At 39.8% G+C, this 21861-nt stretch overlaps 1 protein-coding gene across 1 annotated transcript in view; it reads right to left on the minus strand.

Annotated features, from left to right (window-relative positions):
- Window positions 1-21861, minus strand: part of ulk4 (unc-51 like kinase 4) — a 71094-nt gene that overhangs the window by 38808 nt on the left and 10425 nt on the right. The window contains exons 18-22 of the mRNA XM_058053676.1: window positions 21128-21235; window positions 16623-16706; window positions 3898-4059; window positions 3630-3815; window positions 912-1039 (exon numbers count right to left, since the gene is read on the minus strand). Of these exons, the coding sequence (XP_057909659.1) occupies window positions 912-1039; window positions 3630-3815; window positions 3898-4059; window positions 16623-16706; window positions 21128-21235 (668 nt within the window). The remainder of the gene's footprint in view (window positions 1-911; window positions 1040-3629; window positions 3816-3897; window positions 4060-16622; window positions 16707-21127; window positions 21236-21861) is intronic.

The raw sequence follows: 21861 nt of genomic DNA on the forward strand, positions 1-21861 counted from the left end.
CATCCATTTTCTATGCTGGAGCCTACCCCAGCTGTCTTCGGGCGAGAGGCTGGGTACACCCCGGACTGGTGGCCAGCCAATCACAGGGCACATATGGACAAACAACCATTCACACTCACATTCATACCTATGGACAATTTGGAGTCGCACCCGGGGAGCGGAGAATCGAACCATCAGTTCCATAATCTATTAATAAGATTATCAGAGCATCAGATCGACTCAAAATCAGATTCAAGGCCAAAAATGATGATCCAGTCGTCCTTACTTAAAATGAAAGTAAACTGAGCTGACCAACATAATGATGAAACCTTAACGAGGTTTGTGGCGCCCCCTATGGTTGTGTTCAAAAAGCATCCCAAGACATAATATCTAATCATCAATCATCTGTTCCTTCTGCGGGTTGTTTCGTTTGTCGCCATTTTGTCTAAGGCTGTTTTGTCTGGGGAAGTTTAGTTTTCTGAGACCGGTACATTATCTGATCATCCATGACGGATGTTTTCCCGAAGCCTCTGCCTTCCGTCCAATAGAGTTCTTTCTCTTGACACCTGAAAACTTTAAAACAGATGATACACAAGGCAACGATTCCATAATCATTATTGTCCCTGAGACCCGATGCTTGTTCATTTAAGGCCATTCATTGTTTAACAAGTAAACAAATTCTTATTTTATTGCTGAATATTGCACCAGCGAAAAACAGACCATTTCCCTTTGTTAGATGCATCCACCAGGAGTCGGCTAGGCTAGTTGGCTGCTAGTTTAATTATTCTGAGCTTTTTTATGCCCTTGTTAGACCCCTGGAGGCTGCATTCAGGGTCAGTATGGATTTTTCTGTCCAAAATAATACACACTAAACAAGGCTGAAACCTAAGTAATCATTATAAATTTATACATTGTATGTCAGAATTATTTACCTATGCTGACAGCAGAACAGCAGCGCGTGTGTGTTGTCCTTGATCAGTATCAAGAGCAGTAGAAACGCTTTGGCTCTGGTAATTGTGGAAGGACTCTCAAGGCAGCGCAGCACCTTTAACACACAGTCCTGGAAAACAAACACAAATGGACACACATAAGTGCAGCTTTGCCCACAATGTTTAATTCAAATGTTTATGTAAATAATGTATACTATATTTAAAAAAAATGTTTCAAGTCCAAAAAAACTTTCTCTTCATTGGACGGTGTTATATTCTACATTTCTGTACACAAACCAAAGCATCCAACATAAGGTTTAATTAAACAAGAACATTTCAGCATGGCTGCAATTTATACTGACAGTATATACCGTATTTTCTGGACTATAAGTCGCTCTGGAGTATAAGTCGCACAACGCCAAAAATGCAGAATTAGGTAAAAAAAAACATACATAAGTTGCTCCGGAGTATAAGTCGCACAAGGCCAAAAATGCATAATTAAGTAGAAAAAAACATACATAAGTCGCTCCGGAGTATAAGTCGCACAAGGCCAAAAATGCATAATTAGGTAGAAAAAAAACATACATAAGTTGCTCATGAGTATAAGTTGCACAAGGCCAAAAATGCATAATTACGTAGAAACAAAATACATAAGTCGCTCCGGAGTATAAGTCGCACAAGGCCAGAAATGCATAATTAGGTAGAAAAAAACATACATAAGTTGCTCTGGAGTATAAGTTGCACAAGGCCAAAAATGCATAATTAGGTAAAAAAAAAAACATACATAAGTTGCTCTGGAGTATAAGTTGCACAAGGCCAAAAATGCATAATTACGTAGAAAAAAAATACATAAGTCGCTCCGGAGTATAAGTCGCACAAGGACAAAAATGCATAATTAAGTGGAAAAAAAACATACATAAGTTGCTCCGGAGTATAAGTTGCACAAGGCCAAAAATGCATAATTAAGTAGAAAAAAACATACATAAGTTGCTCCGGAGTATAAGTCGCACAAGGGCAGAAATGCATAATTAGGTAGAAAAAACATATATAAGTTGCTCTGGAGTATAAGTTGCATAATTAGGTCAAAAGAAACATACATAAGTCGCTCCAGAGTATAAGTCGCACAAGGCCAAAAATGCATAATTAAGTAGAAAAAAACCATACATAAGTCGCTCCGGAGTATAAGTCGCACAAGGCCAAAAATGCACAATTAGGTCGAAAAAACATACATAAGGTACTCCGGAGTATAAGTCGCATAAGGCCAAAAAATACATAATTAGGTAGAAAAAACACACAAAAATCCAGTGTTTATGTAACAGTTTTTTCATTTATAAGTCGCTCTGGAGTATAAGTCGCAGGAAGAGCCAACCTATGAAAAAAAGTGCAACTTATATTCCGGAAAATACGGTATTACGTTTAGAATTTCCTCAACATTTTTATATATAAACATATTCCAAGTATGAACTTTCAGCCCATAACTTGAATTCAAACTAAAACTTGTATGGCAACGGCTCCCGAAGACGTCCATTCACTCAGCATAAACTGAAGCCATAACTGCTTGGAAGGAATTGAGCTGGCCACCACTATTATGACTATCGCCAACACCATGCAAAACCGCGTGTGCGAGTGTGAGTGCACGCAAGCATGCAATTGCTTTTGTGCTGCAACACCCCGAGTTAATTAATTACAAAGCCCAGTAGTGTGTGCATAGCTGATAAGTCCCTCCCCACTACCCATAATGCCTTGCTGAGGTAGAACACTGCAGCACATCCACTCAGCCAATTAGCCCAGATACTGACACACACTGTATATTAGTGTTGATGTGCGCATACAACATACACACACAATCTTGCCTTCATGCGCACACACACACACACACACACACACACACACGCAAACAGACTGAGTTCTGTGTAAACAAACTCTTGGACTGTCTGTCTTTGTGCCAGGGGAGAGGAAAGGGGAGAAGGAAGAGGGGTGAATGCATATCAGTGTATAATTAGAGCAGAGTTGAAGTACTAAGTTTGTATACTGGTGTTAAATTGGAAATGCTCAATGCAAATAAATTCAGTTCAGAGTCAATTACCAATGCGAGGCTCCCAGTTAAAAACCTTCAAATCAATTTCAGCTCCTCTGCCATAGCCAGATTAATGCTCTGCGTACACACTGGATGGGCTGTCTCATAAAAAAATTAATTTGTGTCTGCTGACAGACGTTTAGTTTGTGCACGGTGCAGTACTGGTGCAGTTCAGCATTAGTTCATCGTACGTACAGAAGTAAGAATTCCTACCTACTTTGAATAATGTTTAGACATTATTAAACCTCAAAAGCCAACCTGTATAATATTCATTCATTCATTCATTTTCTACCGCTTTTTCCTCACGAGGGTCGCGGGGGGTGCTGGAGCCTATCCCAGCTGTCTTCGGGCGAGAGGCGGGGTACACCCTGGACTGGTCGCCAGCCAATCACAGGGCACATATAGACAAACAGTCGCCAATTAACCTAGCATGTTTTTGGAATGTGGGAGGAAACCGGAGTACCCGGAGAAAACCCACACATGCACGGGGAGAACATGCAAACTCCACACAGAGATGGCCGAGGGTGGGAATTGAACCCTGGTCTCCTAGCTGTGAGGTCTGCGCGCTAACCACTCGACCGCCGTGCCGCCCCCTGTATAATATGTGATATGAATTCTTGTGTATTTCGCTTGCGTGCACGTACGCTGAGCTGTGTGACGTGTTGCGTTTGGATACGTGAATTGACCAACGCGGTGGCGATGGCGGTGAGCAGGTGTTGCTGGAGCCTTGGCCCAGCTCCACCCACAGCCTCAAAGATGGATGCGGGTCCGCAGGTCTCAATCACTGCCAAAAAGATGGAAGGGACCCTGTGAGTTAGCCTGCAGAGCGCCTGGGAGACAAACACATACATAATACAATGAATATATAATAGCATTATATTATTCAAGATTTCAAATGGAAAATTGACTTACAGAGATGGCGGTGATTCTGACAGCCTCTACATTGGAGTGAGCGAACAGGTACCACAGCGCCGAACCCGACTCCGTGGTCAGTAGGCAGCGTGACGGCCCGGAGACTGTTGTGCTAATGTTCTCAAGGGTTTTTGCCGCCATGTGATGGACTATGGAGTCATCCTGTAAGACAGGCAGGATGTTATTATTAAAGGACAGGCAATATTAAGTATTGCTATCCCGCAGTGATAATACTAATTTAGTCTATTGATTAAAAACACTAACAACAACACAAATAGCTTTATGGTCCGAAATGACACTGAAATGGCACAACCTCCATGAAGGATAACGATGGTGTTCTTGAACATGTGGAAGGATCGTGTAGCATGAAATGAGCAGTAAAAACAAAGCAGTAAAGTCGTTATTACTGAGATTTTCTCCTCCCAATAAGCCAGTCCTTACCACACGTTGCAGTGTTTTATATCGAGTAATCCGTCACCACATCGCTGTTTCAATTTCACGACTTCGTTCCATCACGGTTTTTCTAAAATATGTGAATAAATCATGTTGTTTCGTGGTTGAATTTGGCCTATTTGATGTATTTTGTGATTAATTTAAGCATTAGGTGCAATCATCTGTAATTAAAAACATGGGCTAATTTTGCTGCCGTTACCCACGCAAACCGGAAACTCAACTCTGAACTCCGGACGTCACTTTCTGTGCACCGCTTAGTTTTTCAATAACCATATTTCCTTCCAAAGTGTGAATGTCGGTATAATTACCGAATTGCGAATTAATTTATGTTTAAATTCCAACACTAAATTTCAACTTTCTAAAGTTGGAGGAATATAACTCGTTTGTAACCCATGTGGATTTTTTTTATATTAATTATTAATTAATTATTTATTTTAATTATTTATTTTAATTAACTGTCCGTCTTGAGAAACCAACTCAGTACTGAAATATTCAAAAATGACAGATAGAAAAAGAACATTCATCCTGGACTGGTGGCCAGCCAATCACAGGGCACATATAGACAAACAACCATTCACACTCACATTCATACCTATGGACAATTTGGAGTCGCTAATTAACCTAGCATGTTTTTGGAATGTGGGAGGAAACCGGAGTACCCGGAAAAAAACCCACGCATGCACGGGGAGAACATGCAAACTCCACACAGAGATGTCCGACAGTGGAATCGAACTCTGGTCTCCTAGCTGTGTGGCCTGCGCGCTAACCACTCCGAGTGCATGTACTGCATGTGCAAAGCGTGTATGTCCACAGTTATTTTGTTCAGACAGCGGGGTCAAACTAATAAAACCACAGAAGCAGATACCCACATAGCAGATAACCAGGAGTCTCACAGCAGAGAAAAAAATTGGAAGTAGAGGAGCAATGATTAACTGTCAGGTTATTAATGTGTTTCACTGTGTTACATCACTTCAACACGATTCGGCCTATTCATAAAACACAGTTAATTACATTCTGTTGGAAAGGTTCATCATAACCGCTCCAGAATAATTTTACCAAGGAAATGTATCATAATATTGACATGTCGATATTACGTGTCTATATTACATTAATTGCCATGCAATTGTATGACTGTGACTGTTTGGATTAACGCCATTTCAACCCCAGTGGGGCTGTCTGTGTGTTATAAGTCATTTTATAAGTCACTTTATTTTCTTTTTTTTTTTTTTTTTTACTTATGCCCATGTCCCATGAAATGTGATGAAGTGATGTTTCAGTACACAAACGGCTGTTCTCTAACACAGAGCTAAATGTAAAAAAAATGTTAAAAAATCACATTTAAAGCATTATTTTTTGCAGAAAAACATTCATTATGTCTTTCTATGATTTTTTTTTCCCCAACCGGCTGATGACATTTTGTGACACTCACAGACGAGTTAGCCACGTCGCTCGGACAACATCCCGTTTGAAGCCCCACAATGGCGAAGTACTGCTGATGAATTGATGGCGTTGTCTCGGTCTAATGATGACAAAATGTCAACAGCATGATGAAGAGGACTGCTTGTAAATGAACCAGGACATTTAGTGCTCCGTTCGTGGATCACATAGAATTTGCCAGTTTTGCTGTTCAGCTCCTCATGAGAGAACAAGTTATTGAAAAAGTACTGAAGGACTGAAGAGTTGGACTACTGCATTCAAAAGTGTAGACCGTTAAATAAGTTGATCTGTAAAGGTTATAGTGGTTAGCTTCATTTGGAAATTTGACCCAATGAATGTTAGTAGAACGACCTCAAAACGCCTCCTGAATCAAGATGCATCACGATTCAATTATGCATGGCTTTAAAAAAAAATGTATAATTTGCTTTGTGTTGATTAAAAATGAATGAAGCAATTCAAAGTTTTCTTACAGTAATAATAATTTTTCCAAGTAGGACATAAAAACAAAGGCTACCCAACCATCCACGGTTAATGCAACTTAACGCAAGTATTACGGAGCCGGTAAGGTGAGGACCAGGTCGCCCTTAACTTGATAGGAGCCAATCATGAGCGATGAAACGAGCTTGGAGGTCATTACCCAATATAACCGTCTGACTCACAATATAATATTACAAAGAATGCTAAAATCATCATGCGGATGTCCGTGGTTTGACGGGAACAGGTAGATCAGGGGTCTCAAACTCAATTTACTTGGGGGCCACTGGAGCTCAGGGCTGGGTGAGACTGGGCCGCATCAGCTTTTCCAAAAAAAAAAAAAAACGCATTTATTAAAAACAAAAAAAAATTTTAATCTTCGCTTTGGTTCCAATTTTCTACAAGAAAAGCTCTGATAAAACATTCCACTGTTCTCAAATATCTTACTTTTTATTTTTCTTCACAAAATAAGATGAATAAATAAACAAATCAAGAATAAAGAAAATCAATCAATCAATAATAAATAAATAATAATAATAATAAAACGGCAAATAATAAAAACTTAAGAAACCACATATAGTTGGTGGGTAGACAAATTATTTTTTTCAGAATAAAATTAACAAAGCATTATTAGAGCCCTGTAGACATGACAAAACACGACTATAGTCACAATTATACTCTTTTTATTTACAACATATTGCGCAACTGCAGTGTCTTGAGACACATGCTAACTCGCAAACTATAGCGCTAGCGACCTAAACGGTAGCCTTCAAGTTATTTCCTTTAAACTTCAATAGCCAAAAACGTACCACTTCCACACGGATAGGGAGGATAACTATTAACAGTTATTTAACCTTTAACATGAACATTAATCAAACGTAATAATTTTTTCTGGGTACATGATACCATACAGCATCCATATCAAACTTGCGCGGGGCCGCACTAACATTAAACTTTCATATCAAGGCGGGGGCCTCAAACTAGTGTCCTGCGGGCCACATTTGAGACCCCTGAGGTAGATCTTCCCATCCCTGGTCACCACCCAATCGGAGGCTCTGGCTAAGCGGTTGTTGGTCCAGTTTGGGGAACACCGGAAAATATTTAGCGATGAACTAGAAGGAAGACGGAATTATTCCAGTCAGATAATGGACACTTCATACTCAAAACTAGGGGTACATGACTGTAAAAAGTTTAGGAACCACTCTTATATTCTAATTGAATTCCCTGTGAGTGAAATGGCCGGATGTCCCAAGGTGTACTTGTGTCCATACAGAATTATATACTTTGTGAAAACGAAACCAAAGCTTTGATCCATCCTTCTTCAGACACAACACGACTGATTCAAACAACCAATCAATTAATCCAATAAAGTCCATCACATTGTGTATTAAACACAGAAGCATTACGCAGCACAACAACATCATGAATCCATTGACACCCCTCTGGGAGCGAGCACAATGGTCTTTTCCAGCATTGCCCAGGCCGCGTGGGCCAGTTCACTAATGAGCCCACGGGGGAGAACCCACATCTATGTGTTTTTAATAGACTGTAGCCCTGCCAGGAAGGACGAAAAGAGAGGGACATATGAGAGAGAGAGAGAGATTCTTACATTAGAAGAAGTAAGTAGCTCATGCAAAAAAAAAAAACTCCTTCATTATGTTGAGAAACGAGGGAATTATTCTCATTATAATGGATTTCATCAGCCATGAAACTTGGATCCTCATCGCATAGTTAGACTAAAGTCTCTTGCGAGTCTTTGGTGAGACATATACCATAACATTATATTTTTTTCATATTTTTATTTTTTTGGGATGAAGGCAGTGGTTTTCAATTAGAAATGTTTTTGAGAAATACAATTGAGAAACTTATAATATCTATCTATTTATTTATCAATAGTAAAATTGCATGCCGAGTATACATGTTGAGCGGCGTGCACCAATATTAAATCTCACCCTCAACCCCCCCTTAACAATGCCCAGGTTAACCTGTGTTAAAAGTCAGTCCATCCCAATCAAGTTGTCGACTAATTACAGTGCATGCATTCCTAATGACTCCTAGTGAGAACAGGCTTAAAAGTTTGTTTTGTTGATAGAGTGATACTAGAACTGTTTAAAAGTTTTGCAAAAGCTCACCTCAGCATGTGCAAACGAGTAATTAATTGTGCTTCCCCTAATCTGCATCTCTTTTGTATAAATTGGTGTAGACAAAAAAGAGATGCGCGCACACACACACACACACATAGTACACACACACACACATACACACACAGGTACCTTCAGAACAAAAGTGGAGTATCTTGGAGGCTTCACCAGCAATTCTAATTACCGTGTCTCATTAATCCTCATTTCAAACATCTCATCCAAATTTTTGAGAAATCCTAATTAAAGTCCCTAAAACTGAAGAAAAAATGAGTTGTGGATTTTTCAGGACTCCATTAATTTCAATATGCACAAGTATGACTAAAATAAAAACATATTTTGCTTTCTTTTGTTTTGTTTTTCTACTTCAAACAGCATTTCCATCAATTTTGTTCGCCAACGACTTAATAGCTTAATAGCGCACAGTTAGAACCTAAGCATCCTTTAGTTTTATAGCTGACAAATAAGATTTACTCTGCCAAAAAAAGTTAGTAATACTCAAAGAAGGGGAGAAAAAGTGGTGTAAATCAGTAGATCTGATCTACTGGAGATTTATACGCCAACATCTTTTGCTTTGCACCTGGCCTCTGAGTCCCGAGCAGAGGAAGATGCACATCACGGCGAAACCACATCACATGATTTGTGTGTATGCCCGTGCACGCACAGACGTGTCTGATGTGGTTCCCCCCCTGTAATTACAGCCCTTTTAGAAGGCACTGCACCTGGTTTTCAATGCACCTCTTTGGCAGCAACATAGACGCCATCTATCATCCTCAGACATCACATCTAACACCGCTAATATCCTCAAAGACAAGAGACAGAGGAAGGAAAGCTCACAGAGTAACAGGAAGTGGAGCAAACGGACAGATGGGAAAGATGTCAAACGCACAAAAATGCGGGCGCAGATACAAGAGAGGCGATAAGAGGTGCATTCAAGTACAATCGTTCAGAGTCTGGTACAAAAAGTGACTTAACGGGTCATCACAGAATGAATATTTTTGGACCCTGTGTTGTTCTTATTATTATGATTGTTAGGATTATTATTATGTAATTAGCATTGTGCCAATTGGGATTTAATTCCGAGTTGCACAGAAAATCTAGCACGTGTGTTAATACTGACACCTAGTGACCAGAGTGAAGTAGTACATTATTAGTATACATCGTCCGAATGCCTCATATTTGATTAGATTAGATTAAACGTTATTGTTATTGCTCATGTCACTTGTACAGGGCAACAAAATGCAGTTAGCATCCAACCAGAAGTACAAATTTATAAATACCTTATTAGTAAGTAAATATAGAAATAGAATAGAGCTGTAAATGGACAGATCTATGTACAAACTCTAACAGGCTGTGACTATGATACAGTGTGGATATATACAGGGATGACTATAAATGACTATAATATAGTGTCAAATGAATGGCAGTCAATGGGGGGAAAATGTTTGAAAATATGACAAAGTGTCAAATGAATGGCGGTCAATGGGGGTAAAATGTTTGAAAATATGACAAAGTGTCAAATGGCTATTGCAGATTATACATATTATAAACAGTATGCATAGTATGAATGTGACAATATATAATAACAGTAATATGTACAATAGTGCAATGAAGTGACTATGATACAGCGTGGATATATATAGGGATATAATATAAATGACTATAGTATGGATATTGCAGATTATACAAATTATAAACAGTATGATCTATGAATGCGACAAGATATAATAACAGTAGTATGTACAATAGTGCAATGAAGTGATTGGCGGGTCAGAGTTCAGCAGGGGGGGTGTAAGTAGTGGAAGGGGTGGGCAATGGGGGGCAGAGTTCAACAAGGAGACAGCTGTTGGGGAAAAAGCTGTTCCTGAACCTGGTGGTTCTTGTCCGTAAGCTCCTATAGCGCCCCCGTGAGGGTAGGAGGGCAAACAGATTTGTGTGGTATGACTTGGAAATGCTTGATTGGGACCCAAAATTAATAGAAATCATATTGGTCAAATACATACTGTATAACAGACCATAGTCAACCAAACATTCATTCATTCATTTTCTGTACCGCTCACTTTATTATGCTTATATTAGCCATGTACTGCGAGACGGCAAAGTCAGTATGTTTATTATTCAACTTGTAGACTTGCAGTAGACTTACTTATTACATGATATTAATGGTGGTATAATTAAACTAATACAAAAGCACAAGAGAAACACTTCCCGGTATGATGAAGTGCAGTTCTACACCGCAGCAAACTACAAACAATAATAATTTAATTTTGAAGGTTTGATACAACTTTTGTACTGGATCTCATTAGAGGTGCAGAATACCTAATGATGGTTTAACTGTGGCTTCAGTCTTAATCAGCCTCCCTCTGTCCTCCTTCCTTTGTGGGATACAGTAGTAAATCATTCATCCATTTACCACCTCCATGTGTGTATTTACAGTACACACACACAGATTACTGTATGAACATAGGATAGCATTTCAGACTCATAAACTATTTCCTGCAGCTTGAGCTTGGCCTGGAAACCCGCCTTTTGCTCCATAAAACTCCCTCTCTGTGACTCTCCGCACCCCAACCCCCCCCGCCCACTCCCACTACACTGATCCTTCTTCCTCTTCTCCTGTCACTCCGTGCCATCCCCCCACTATTCTGTTTTCCGCTGGTAAAACCATCGTGTTCTCTTTGGACGGGCGCCCTTGGAGCACAACAATCCCTCACCCTCCTCTCCGGTGCTTTATTTATAAATGAGGAAAACTATCTGAACAGCTGTAGAGGGGCAGTCAGGGGTGATCCAGCAGGTCAAAGAATGCATCAAATCCACACTGCCTGGAGCACATTTGACAAGGCCTTGGCACTGTATCTCATTGCTGTCATGTACTAAATATTGTGTGGCACTGCATTTACATTCAACACCTTCAGTCATTGTCAGCACAAACATGAGACACCCTAAATATACCGCAGGCGACATCCGATGCTCACACTGATTCATTCATTCATTCATTCATTTTCTACCGCTTTTTCCTCACGAGGGTCGCGGGGGTGCTGGAGCCTATCCCAGCTGTCTTCGGGCGAGAGGCGGGGTACACCCTGGACTGGTCGCCAGCCAATCACAGGGCACATATAGACAAACAACCATTCACACTCACATTCATACCTATGGACAATTTGGAGTGGCCAATTAACCTAGCATGTTTTTGGAATGTGGGAGGAAACCGGAGTACCCGGAGAAAACCCACGCATGCACGGGGAGAACATGCAAACTCCACACAGAGATGGCCGAGGGCGGGGACCGAACCCTGGTCTCCTAGCTGTGAGGTCTGCGCACTAACCACCAGACCGCCGTGCCGCCCGCTCACACTGATAATAAACACAAAATAAGACGGTTCTAATTTTCTTGCCCGTTGCGTCCTTAGTTGCTTAATAGACCTTTTTTGAGCAAAACTCCTGACTGTGACACAGTATATGTGCAGTTCTATACTACTACAACTGCAGTAAATACAACAACAGACCAAAACATACTTAGTCTGTTTCAGTACAGATCCTGATTTGCATGAAAAAAAGTTACAAGAGACAGTTCTGATTGATAACCACAACGTGAGATCTTAATTCATCACTTTACGCAGACATTTTTGGGGCATGGCTGTCACAACCCAAAGCAGACTGTAAAACTACTGTATACTGTTAAAAAAAAGGTGTATTTTTGGCTTGGCATAAGGGCAACGACACATCATTCACAATTACATTAAACATGATGAGTTGACACCTTCCTTCAACATGAGTGAACAATAGCTAGTTGGTAACAATATTTTCACTGCGGTTCATCGTAGGGCTGAAAGGTTTTCCCGATACAGTACCTCAGGAGGTAATATCCATCATTCAGTTAAGTGTGTGTGGAGTGGGAAGAGGCATACTACAGTATACCGTTCCTACTTGCTGTGGTAAGCGTTTATTTATAATGTGTTCCATTTGAATAATATCATTATGAATTAATACATTTTCCAAAACAATAATCATCATAAGCATCTCTCCATGTACAGTACTCCCTAACCACTTAATACAACTGTAAAAAATAGATTAAATCAGGGGTCTCAAACTCAATTTACTCAGGGGCCACTGGTGCTCGGGTCTGGGTGAGACTGGGTCAGGTTTTCCAAACAAAAAAAAAACAAAAAAAAAACGCATTTATTATAAACAAAAAAATGTAAAAAACATTGCTTTGGTTCCGATTTTCTACAAGAAAAGCTCTGATAAAACATTCCACTGTTCTCAAATATCTTACTTTTTATTTTTCTACACAAAATAAGATGAAAAATAAATAAACAAATCAAGAATAAAGGAAATCAATCAAAGAGTAATAAATAAATAAATATAATAATAATAATAAAACAGCAAATAATAAAAACTTAAGAAACCACATATAGTTGGTGGGTAGACAAATTATTTTTTTCCGATTAAAATGAACAAAGCATTATTAGAGCCCTGTAGACGTGACAAAACACGACTATAGTCACATTTATACTCTTTTTATTTACAACATATTGCGCAACTGCAGGGTCTTGAGACACATGCTAACTCGCAAACTAGAGAGCTAGCGACCGAAACGGTAGCCTTCAAGTTATTTCCTTTAAACTTAAATAGCCAAAAACTTACCACTTCCACACGGATAGGGAGGATAACCATTAACAGTTATTTAACCTTTAACATGAACATTAATCAAACGTAATAATTTTTTCTGGGTACATGATACCATACAGCATCCATATCAAACTTGCGCGGGCCGCACTAACATTAAACTTTCATATCAAGGCGGGGGCCTCAAACTAGTGTCCTGCGGGCCATATTTGGCCCGCGGGCCGCGTGTTTGAGACCCCTGGATTAAATCATGCTGTTTCATGGTTGAATGAGGCCTATGATGGGAAAAATGGTTTCAGTGATCTCATAACTATAACTATAGGGGTGTTACTTCATGTCTAGAGGGCTCTGTGTTGTTATAAATGATGTTATGAATTTGAAATCCTACTTCGCTGCAATTCACTTATCACGATTGGGTCTGGAACCAATTAACCATGATAAACAGAGTGTAGTGGTTAGCGTTGTGGACTTTGGCACGGACGCCTCAGGTTCGAATCCCTACTAGTCAGCACCATCAGGAAGGACATCTGGAATATAAAGGGCTCCAGCCAAAAAACAGTACTCGGATCAAAAAGATAAGGAAAAAAAGCCGAAATAAAGAAACAAAACGGGATTATTGTTGAACAGAATGGTTTCAACATTGACACTGATCAACATTCTCTGATTTCACTGCTCGGTGAGAACAATCTTGTTGTCTTTCATATTGATTTAAGCCACAGGTTCACATAGTACCAATCAATGTCTGCCTCAGTCTCCTGCACAGAAAGATACAGCTGAGAGAAGAACTGGTCTAAAACGTGTCGCAGGAAGTACATACATTTGGTATTGTGTCAATATGACGCATTATCTGGGCACCTAGCTAGTAGGTGAATTGTGTCATGATTGCCACGAGCAACAAGTTAATTATACTGCAGGTGTGATTTGGCTGTAACCCGAGTTTAATCAATCAAGGTATTACTCTAATTCCCCGCAGGTATGAATTGTATGCTGCTTGCTCATCCTGTTATCAAAACATATTGTACACAGCTTTGGGGAGAAGGTGCGACCATCTGCTCGCTGCGGTCCCGAGGGTAAAGCAGACACGATGTACACAATAATAACCATTGCAAAATAATGTTTTTCATCACTGTTTTGCATATTTCCGAACGGTAGTACACCAGTGCGCTTGGAGGTATTATCGTGATCATCAGGGACGTATCGGGGGGAAGATCGACACAGAATGTTCAGTTCTCAAGTTGAACAGTCGTGTCTTGATGTACATTGTGTGGTTACTGTCTCGGACATGTACTGTATGTTTAGGGTTGTTTAAAAGTCAGATATGTATCATATTTATGAAGTGCATCATTTGGACTTAAGATGGTGATATATAGAGGTTGCAACTTATTCTATTGTGATGATTATGCTGCATACTGTAGATCTGCAGGACTACAGTATGTCCTCTGAATGCCTTATATTAATTCATTTAGCCTAACGTTTGATTGATTTAGGCCAGAACTACATACAAATGTATTAAATATGTATATGTTTTGACTAATAATAGCCCGTAGTCAATCAGAAAAAAGCAATGATTTTTAAAAAAAAATCTATGTATTTTGGAAAAATCGCGATAGACTGAAACGTGCAGTGGCGAGGGACGACTCCATGAGAAAACCAACCTGGTGATGAGGGAGAGAGATGCATTATGGGAAGAGGTGTGATGATGCTGAGAGGAAAAATAAAGAAAGAGACAAGTTGAGGATGAGGGTCTGGTCCCTTAGGCTGTGTGAGCGCACATACAGTGTGTGTGTGTGTTAGTGTGTGTGTGTGTGTGTGTGTGTGTACTCAGCATACTCTCACAGCTCAATAACGATAAATAAGTCAACCTCCCCTCTCCTCCCTTCAACCCTTCTCTGTGCTCTTGTCACACCCCCCTCACATACCCCCCCCCCCACTCCCCACTACCCTCCCAGTGGTAATGAAGCAACAGTAGGTACAAGCTGACAACTGTGCAGACCACAGTTTCATCTATATTCATTCTACTGTGGTGGGCCACTCCGCTAAGACCCCTTCTACCTCTGAGATACAAAAAAAAAAACACCCATCCATCTCCTTCCTTATTCCCTCTCGTAGCCTTACAATTCTACAGTCTTATCCAACGTTCACTGTTTTGTTTTGTTTTGTACAGTGTGTCAAATCGGTTAATATAATTCATATATAATTACTTCATTTCCTTCCCACTTGATCATTAGAAATCACATTTTTAAAAATGAGTCAGTAATGCATGGCTGAGCTGTTCTTGTTAATCACCTCAAAACTTAGTCTGGCCATGCTTGATGCCAGTGTTTCCAATACGGCAGTGGGAATGTTGCCCGGGTGGTGAAAACGGCTTCACACTATCTGGAATCCCTTGCATCAACAGTCCCTTCCCCAAATGTTCTTAATTGGGTTTAGATCAGGGGAACACACATGATGGTCCAAAAGTGTGATGTCATCCTCTGGCAGGTATTGTGAACTGCTGAGTTGTCCTGTTGGGAAAAACCCAAATATTCTCCTGAATTCCCTTATGTCCTATTTGATGCCCCTGGAGAACCTGAAGGCCACTGAAGGAAACGCATCCCAGATCATGATGGCACCCCCTCCACTGGTGGCTGCTTTCCGCTTTGGGATCCATCAGGACCTTCAAGGTTGCATTTCTTTTCATCAGAGAATTATTGGGCAGTTTTGTGGCGTCGACGGAGGCAAGAAAATGTTAAATGTTGTGATGGTAATTGGGTAATTGAGACTTGATTTTGGGCCTGAGGATCGGCTCGTGTCCATATGGCTAATTTTTGGGGCAGGAAGTTGTGTTTTATTGTGACAAATCCCTGAGAATATGGTATGCTTGCTCACGCAGGTCAACAATGCATCCGCATTGTCCACAAGAGAGAAAGCTTCTTTGCCTTTGCCATCAAGCGATTATGAATCAATGACAAAAAAAATCTTTTTTTTTTTGTGCCACTCCCATTTCTTGGTTTTGCATTGATGTTTTCTCTGTGTGTATGACAGTATAGCATGCATTAGTTTATTATGGTATAGGTCATTTTGGTTTGTTTACAAAACAAGTTTGGATTGAGCTTGATTCACTTTAATGTGAAAGACAGATACAAGAGGTTCTAATCAAATAATAGAGGAGATGGGATGTGCAGGAAGAAAAATAAAGTGAAAAGGAGGGCAAGAAGAAATGAATCTGAATATTTTTGCCTATGCAATCTACTGTATACGTGTCTGGAGGGTCCTAATTGCCGCTGAGGTCAGGTTGCTGAGCGGTAAAGGGCTGCGTTTGATGCAGGTAAGTGTGTGCGTATGAGTGTGGTGTGTGTGTGTGTGTGTGTGTGTGTGTACGTGCGTGTGTGACTGCTCTGTACGCCCTTGACTTGCAGCTGGCAAACAACGCTTTAGGCCCCCACAGCTGCCTCATCATTACTGTTCATAGGGATCCCCTGCCACACACTCACACACACACACACACACGTGCACACACACACACACACACACACACACACACACTGAGCGAGACTTAGTCACAGCTATACCGACACAAAAACAGACACACTGAGACATACACAGAGACACTCACCCCTTCCCGCAGGCTCCTCATTAAGCCAGTGTAGGCGGCAGCGGGAACGAACCACAGGCCCTCTGGGGAGCCTCTCTTCTCCTCCTGGTAAAGAGTCATAGGAAGACACGGAGCATTGGTGAGGGGAGTGTGGGAGGTGTCGGGGTGTGGGGGATGCGGGGGCAGTTGAGGAGCAGAGTGGGAGTGAGAGGAAGGCAAAGGGATGATGTGGAGGAGATGGAAGTGAAGACGAGTCAGGAAAAAAGGTGAGACGGGGTCAAGCCAGTGAAGGGAGAGGAGCGTGAAAGGATGACATCTTAATTACTCGTCACTCTGTTCCCATAATGTCCGTAACGTAAACAATAAGTGGAAAAAATCTGATTATTAAACTATTCCTGGTTCTGATAAAGAAATGGGTTTTATTGAGAATGAGGATTGTTCCGTTAATCTAATTGGACACGGCCATGACCTGTACAGTCAATGAATTGCGTGGAAATGATTGTTGATGAATCTTGAATGGCGTGCACGACTTGGCGGCAGCCAGCAGTGACGCTGCCAATGCAGTATCGACTAATTAGCAGCATCTCGAAGAGGAATGTCAGCTAAGGCGTATATTCTTATTATTCAACATTACTTTGCGTGAATACAACACCAGCATTGAAACGCAAGTTCAGAACGTCATGAAAAACGAATAACGATCAAATAAAATAAACATTCATGGTTGTACATTGAACTGCGTTTAACATTTTCTTAAGACGGGATTGCAGCATTTCCACATTTCCTGTTTGCTTTGAAACAGGGGTCTCAAACATGCGGATCGCGGGTCAAATGTGGCCCGCAGGACGCTAGTTTAGGCCCCCGCCTTGATATGAAAGTTTAATGTCAGTGTGGCCCGTGCAAGTTTGATATGGATGCTGTATGGTATCATGTACCCAGAAAAAATTATTACGTTTGATTAATGTTCATGTTAAAGGTTAAATAACTGTTAATAGTTATCCTCCCTATCCGTGTGGAAGTGGTGTTTGGCTTTTTAAGCTTAAAGGAAATAACTTGGAGGCTACCGTTTAGGTCGCTAGCTCTCTAGTTTGCGAGTTAGCATGTGTCACAAGACCCTGCAGTTGCGCAATATGTTGTAAATAAAAAGAGTATTAATGTGACTATAGTCGTGTTTTGTCATGTCTACAGGGCTCTAATAATGCTTTGTTCATTTTAATCTGAAAAAAAATAATTTGTCTACCCACCAACTATATGTGGTTTCTTAAGTTTTTATTATTTGCCGTTTTATTATTATTATTATTATTATATTTATTTATTACTGATTGATTGATTTTCTTTATTGTTGATTTGCTTATTTATTTTTCATCTTATTTTGTGTAGAAAAATAAAAATTAAGATATTTGACAACAGTGGAATGTTTTATCGGAGCTTTTCTTGTAGAAAATCGAAACCAAAGCAAAGTTTATTCATTTTTCTGTTTTTAATAAATGCGTTTTTTTTTGGGTTTTTTTGTAAAACCTGATGCGGCCCAGCCTCGCCCAGACTCTAGCTCCAGTGGCCCCCAGGTAAATTGAGTTTGAGACCCCTGCTTTAAAACCAACATGTCACTGTGGTAAAAAGTCACTTTTAGGAGTCCGAAGACCAGAATCTAGGTGGATAACACAAGCAAGCATTGGCTCCATGCAAATACAACCAGTGACAGCTAGCCAAGCATGGAAACAAAGATGTAAGAATAGTTGACCGAAGATAAGCCTGCTAAAGGAGTCATCCAACATGCTAGCATCGATTGGCATAGCCTGGGTCAAGCTTACTTTCAGGCAAAATTTTGACGCAAAGCCATTTTATGTTCTTTCCTTCCTGCTCTGTCATGCTACTTCCTGTCCTACTGCTATGACAGTTTGATGATTTGATACATTTTTGTTTTCTTTACATTGAAATACTTCCTTATTTTCGTTAAACCCACTTTTGCGGTTATATCAGCTATGTGCGAAACACCGACGTTCGTGGAATGGTTTATTTGAAAGTCATACAGTATAAACGACAAGCATTTAAAATGTGGTTACTGGGCAGCGCGTATCCAGCCCTTGGGCCTTTACATTTTTGAAACTGTGGTCCTCTTCATTATGTAGTTGAGGAGCCCTGCTCAAGGCAATATCTAACCTTGAGGATAAAGACAGCAGTGGAGGCTCAAACCAATCGTTTGCATTGACCAATGTTTCAGAGGCAAAGGCCAGGGGAAGACTTTTAAAGGGCATCTATTATGCTCATTTTTCATCCCTTTGAATTATTGAGTTGTGGACTCCTATAGAGCAGCTACACACAATAACATCACAGAAAGCATTCCAGATCTTCCATAATCTGCACCTATTCCAGCTGTATTTCTTTGGATTTCGTCTGAAAACGGTCTGTTTTAATGTATTCCACTCAGGCATGCCCACGTTGCTGTGGTTGGTCACACTCCCAAGGGCATAGGAGGACTTCCGGTGTTGTGCCGCTAACGAGCTGCAAACCCAACTTTATAGGAGTTGATAAACGGTATAGAAGTTGGTAATAAACAGTGATTAATCTTTTTTTAAATGTCCGCTTTTACCATACAGCCGTATGTGTTGGATCCCGAATCCGATCCGGAAGTCGAGACTGAGATTGCAGATCACATGATCTTGGTTTTACTGTACTTATGAAATAATATTGCAATTATTAGTGACAATTTTTGCTGACTTTTTTGTCATTGTGAGGTAATATAAGGTTAGGTCTAATAAAAGTGTAGTCTAAAAATGCACAATGAGGCTGATCATTAACCCAGGCATTAAAAACACCACAGTGTCAACTCTAGGGGACATGGAGAATATTGAGTCTTACTGCTATCAATATTAGGAGAAACTTTCTCTATGAAGCATTTTCTATGTGAAATCGTTGGGAACGGAAGCCTACACAGCACTAACGATTCAGCAAATCATTGTCATTGACAGAAAAGCAAGTAGCTGTACACAAAAAAACTGAATCCTCCATTTAAAGCCACAAAATCAAGTAGCCTTACAACAGGGAGTCTCAGTGGTACCACCAACCTCGAAGTAATCACTAGCATCACTTAGCATGCAAACGCAGTTCAAAGGACCTTGAGAAAAGTAGCAAACAAACATTGTCATTGAACTTATTCCTATTTGTGTGCACTTATGCAAATGATCCATTTAGAAACCAGAAATGTTAGCAACCGGCACACAAATCATGAAAGCTATCAGCATATTGTTGCTGTTTATCTCCAAATACTTCAACAAACAAACATGGAGATGAAATACAAACAGAAATTGCCACATACTTATACCTTTGTGAAGAACATAATCTATGTAAGGCACCTGCAAGTAAGGTTGTAACAATTTATCAACACATTGATTTTCATTCCTAATATCCAAATACTTTGCTCCGTGTCCAGTATTCCAAGTTGATTATTCATATAAAGGCAAATGTTGTGGTTACAAATGGAATTTGGAAACTTCACCTACATTGTCTTGTGTCCAGGTATTTATTTCACAGTCAAACCGGTTGAATTTTTGGGCTAAAATGTTACTTAATCGATTTAAAGTTACTGAATGATTTTGGATCATATCGTTCTAAATGAACCGATATCATCATTAAATCGTATCGGCAACCATGACTCGTGACACGAAATGAATCGTTCTTCATCCTTTCTAAATGACCTTAAACTATGTGTAGGTGATGGTGAGGATCTAAGGAAGAGCATTGCAACGCTCCCAATGTGAACCTGTTCTGGATTCTATCTTTAGCAACCATCCGTTGTTTATTTTATAAGCATACTGTTTTGTCCAAGTAATTTAGTGCAGCAGTGATTTGAAACAAGTAAGAAAATAAATAATATAAATACAAAAATAGGAAAAAAAAAAGAATGATTCATGGCACTGCACAGGAAATCCATCATGCTGCACCACCTAAGGTTCAATCCTCTCATGGTCATGATGAGCCATAGGAAAATGTCATATTTTATTAACTTTGTAGAATGCTGTTGCATATAAAGGATGAAATTAAGATCAATGAAAAAACACACAAGGAGTCAAAATACCGAGTTTTTTTTTCGTTTAAAAATTAACTTAATCGCATGCATATTTGAAAACAACAATTGCACAAATGTGCATTACAAAATCCAAAAATCTGCCTTTACATTACTTTTTGTCCTGCTTTTATGATATTAATACTCATTAAACTAGCTTGATATAGGACATTGGTTGACTGGGGCCTATCCCAGCTGACTTTTGGGGTACACCTTGGACTGGTCGCCAGTTAATCACAGGGCACATATAGACAAACAATCATTCTACACTCATTCATACTGTTGTCATTTCAAAACTTCTAAAATGAATACATTAGTTCCAGGCTAAATTGTCAAGGGAATTTGACGTAATCCTGGAAGGGACATGTTGGTAATAATACATAATGATATAGTGATATTTAAATTATTGTACTGAGTACAGTACTGCTATGTCTTATGAATGGCCCTGTGATGTGGAGCCGCTTACCTGAGAAGCAATAAGGTAGAGGAACTCCCCGAGTGGTGGCAGCAGGAACCTCTTCACTTGACTGTTCTTTAGGTTATCTCTCAACAGGTCTGATAGCGTAGACACCACCTGCAATAAGCACAAAGAATGTTTATCAGCTCATCTAATTCATTTTATCACACTCGAGAATTCAATACAACTCAAGTTGATAGACGCATCTTATAAATGATGAAAGATGTACACTTCAACGTTAATGTTATGACTGATTGTAATCACATCAGATAAACAATGGAAAAAGCAATATAAGTTCTCAACCAGTAATTTGCTACTGTGCTGTTTTGACACCGAGCCATCAATCGTACGGCTGGTCTTATTTGTATATAACAGCCAAAGTAAAAAAAAAAAAAATAGTCTCATTCATTACATTAGAAAAAAAATGTCCATTATAGTAAGATAACTGAGGAGGAGATGTCAACATTGACAAATTAATTGGATGTCTGGTAGAAATTACACCATAAACAAGTTTATTTAACGATGTAACACTATAATCTACTTACAATTCCACATTTGGAAATGAACTACAGTAAACCTCGGATATATCGGACTCGGATATATCGGAAATTCGCTCACAACGGACAGATAAAAAAGAACCAATTTTTCTGTAATTCATTTCCAATAAAAATTCATTGTATATATCGGATTTTTTACAACGGATTTCGCCTATTTCGGACAAAATCTCCAGTCCCGTTCCAATG

Source organism: Doryrhamphus excisus, chromosome 17 (genome assembly GCF_030265055.1).
Source record: "Doryrhamphus excisus isolate RoL2022-K1 chromosome 17, RoL_Dexc_1.0, whole genome shotgun sequence".
Lineage (NCBI taxonomy): Eukaryota > Metazoa > Chordata > Actinopteri > Syngnathiformes > Syngnathidae > Doryrhamphus > Doryrhamphus excisus.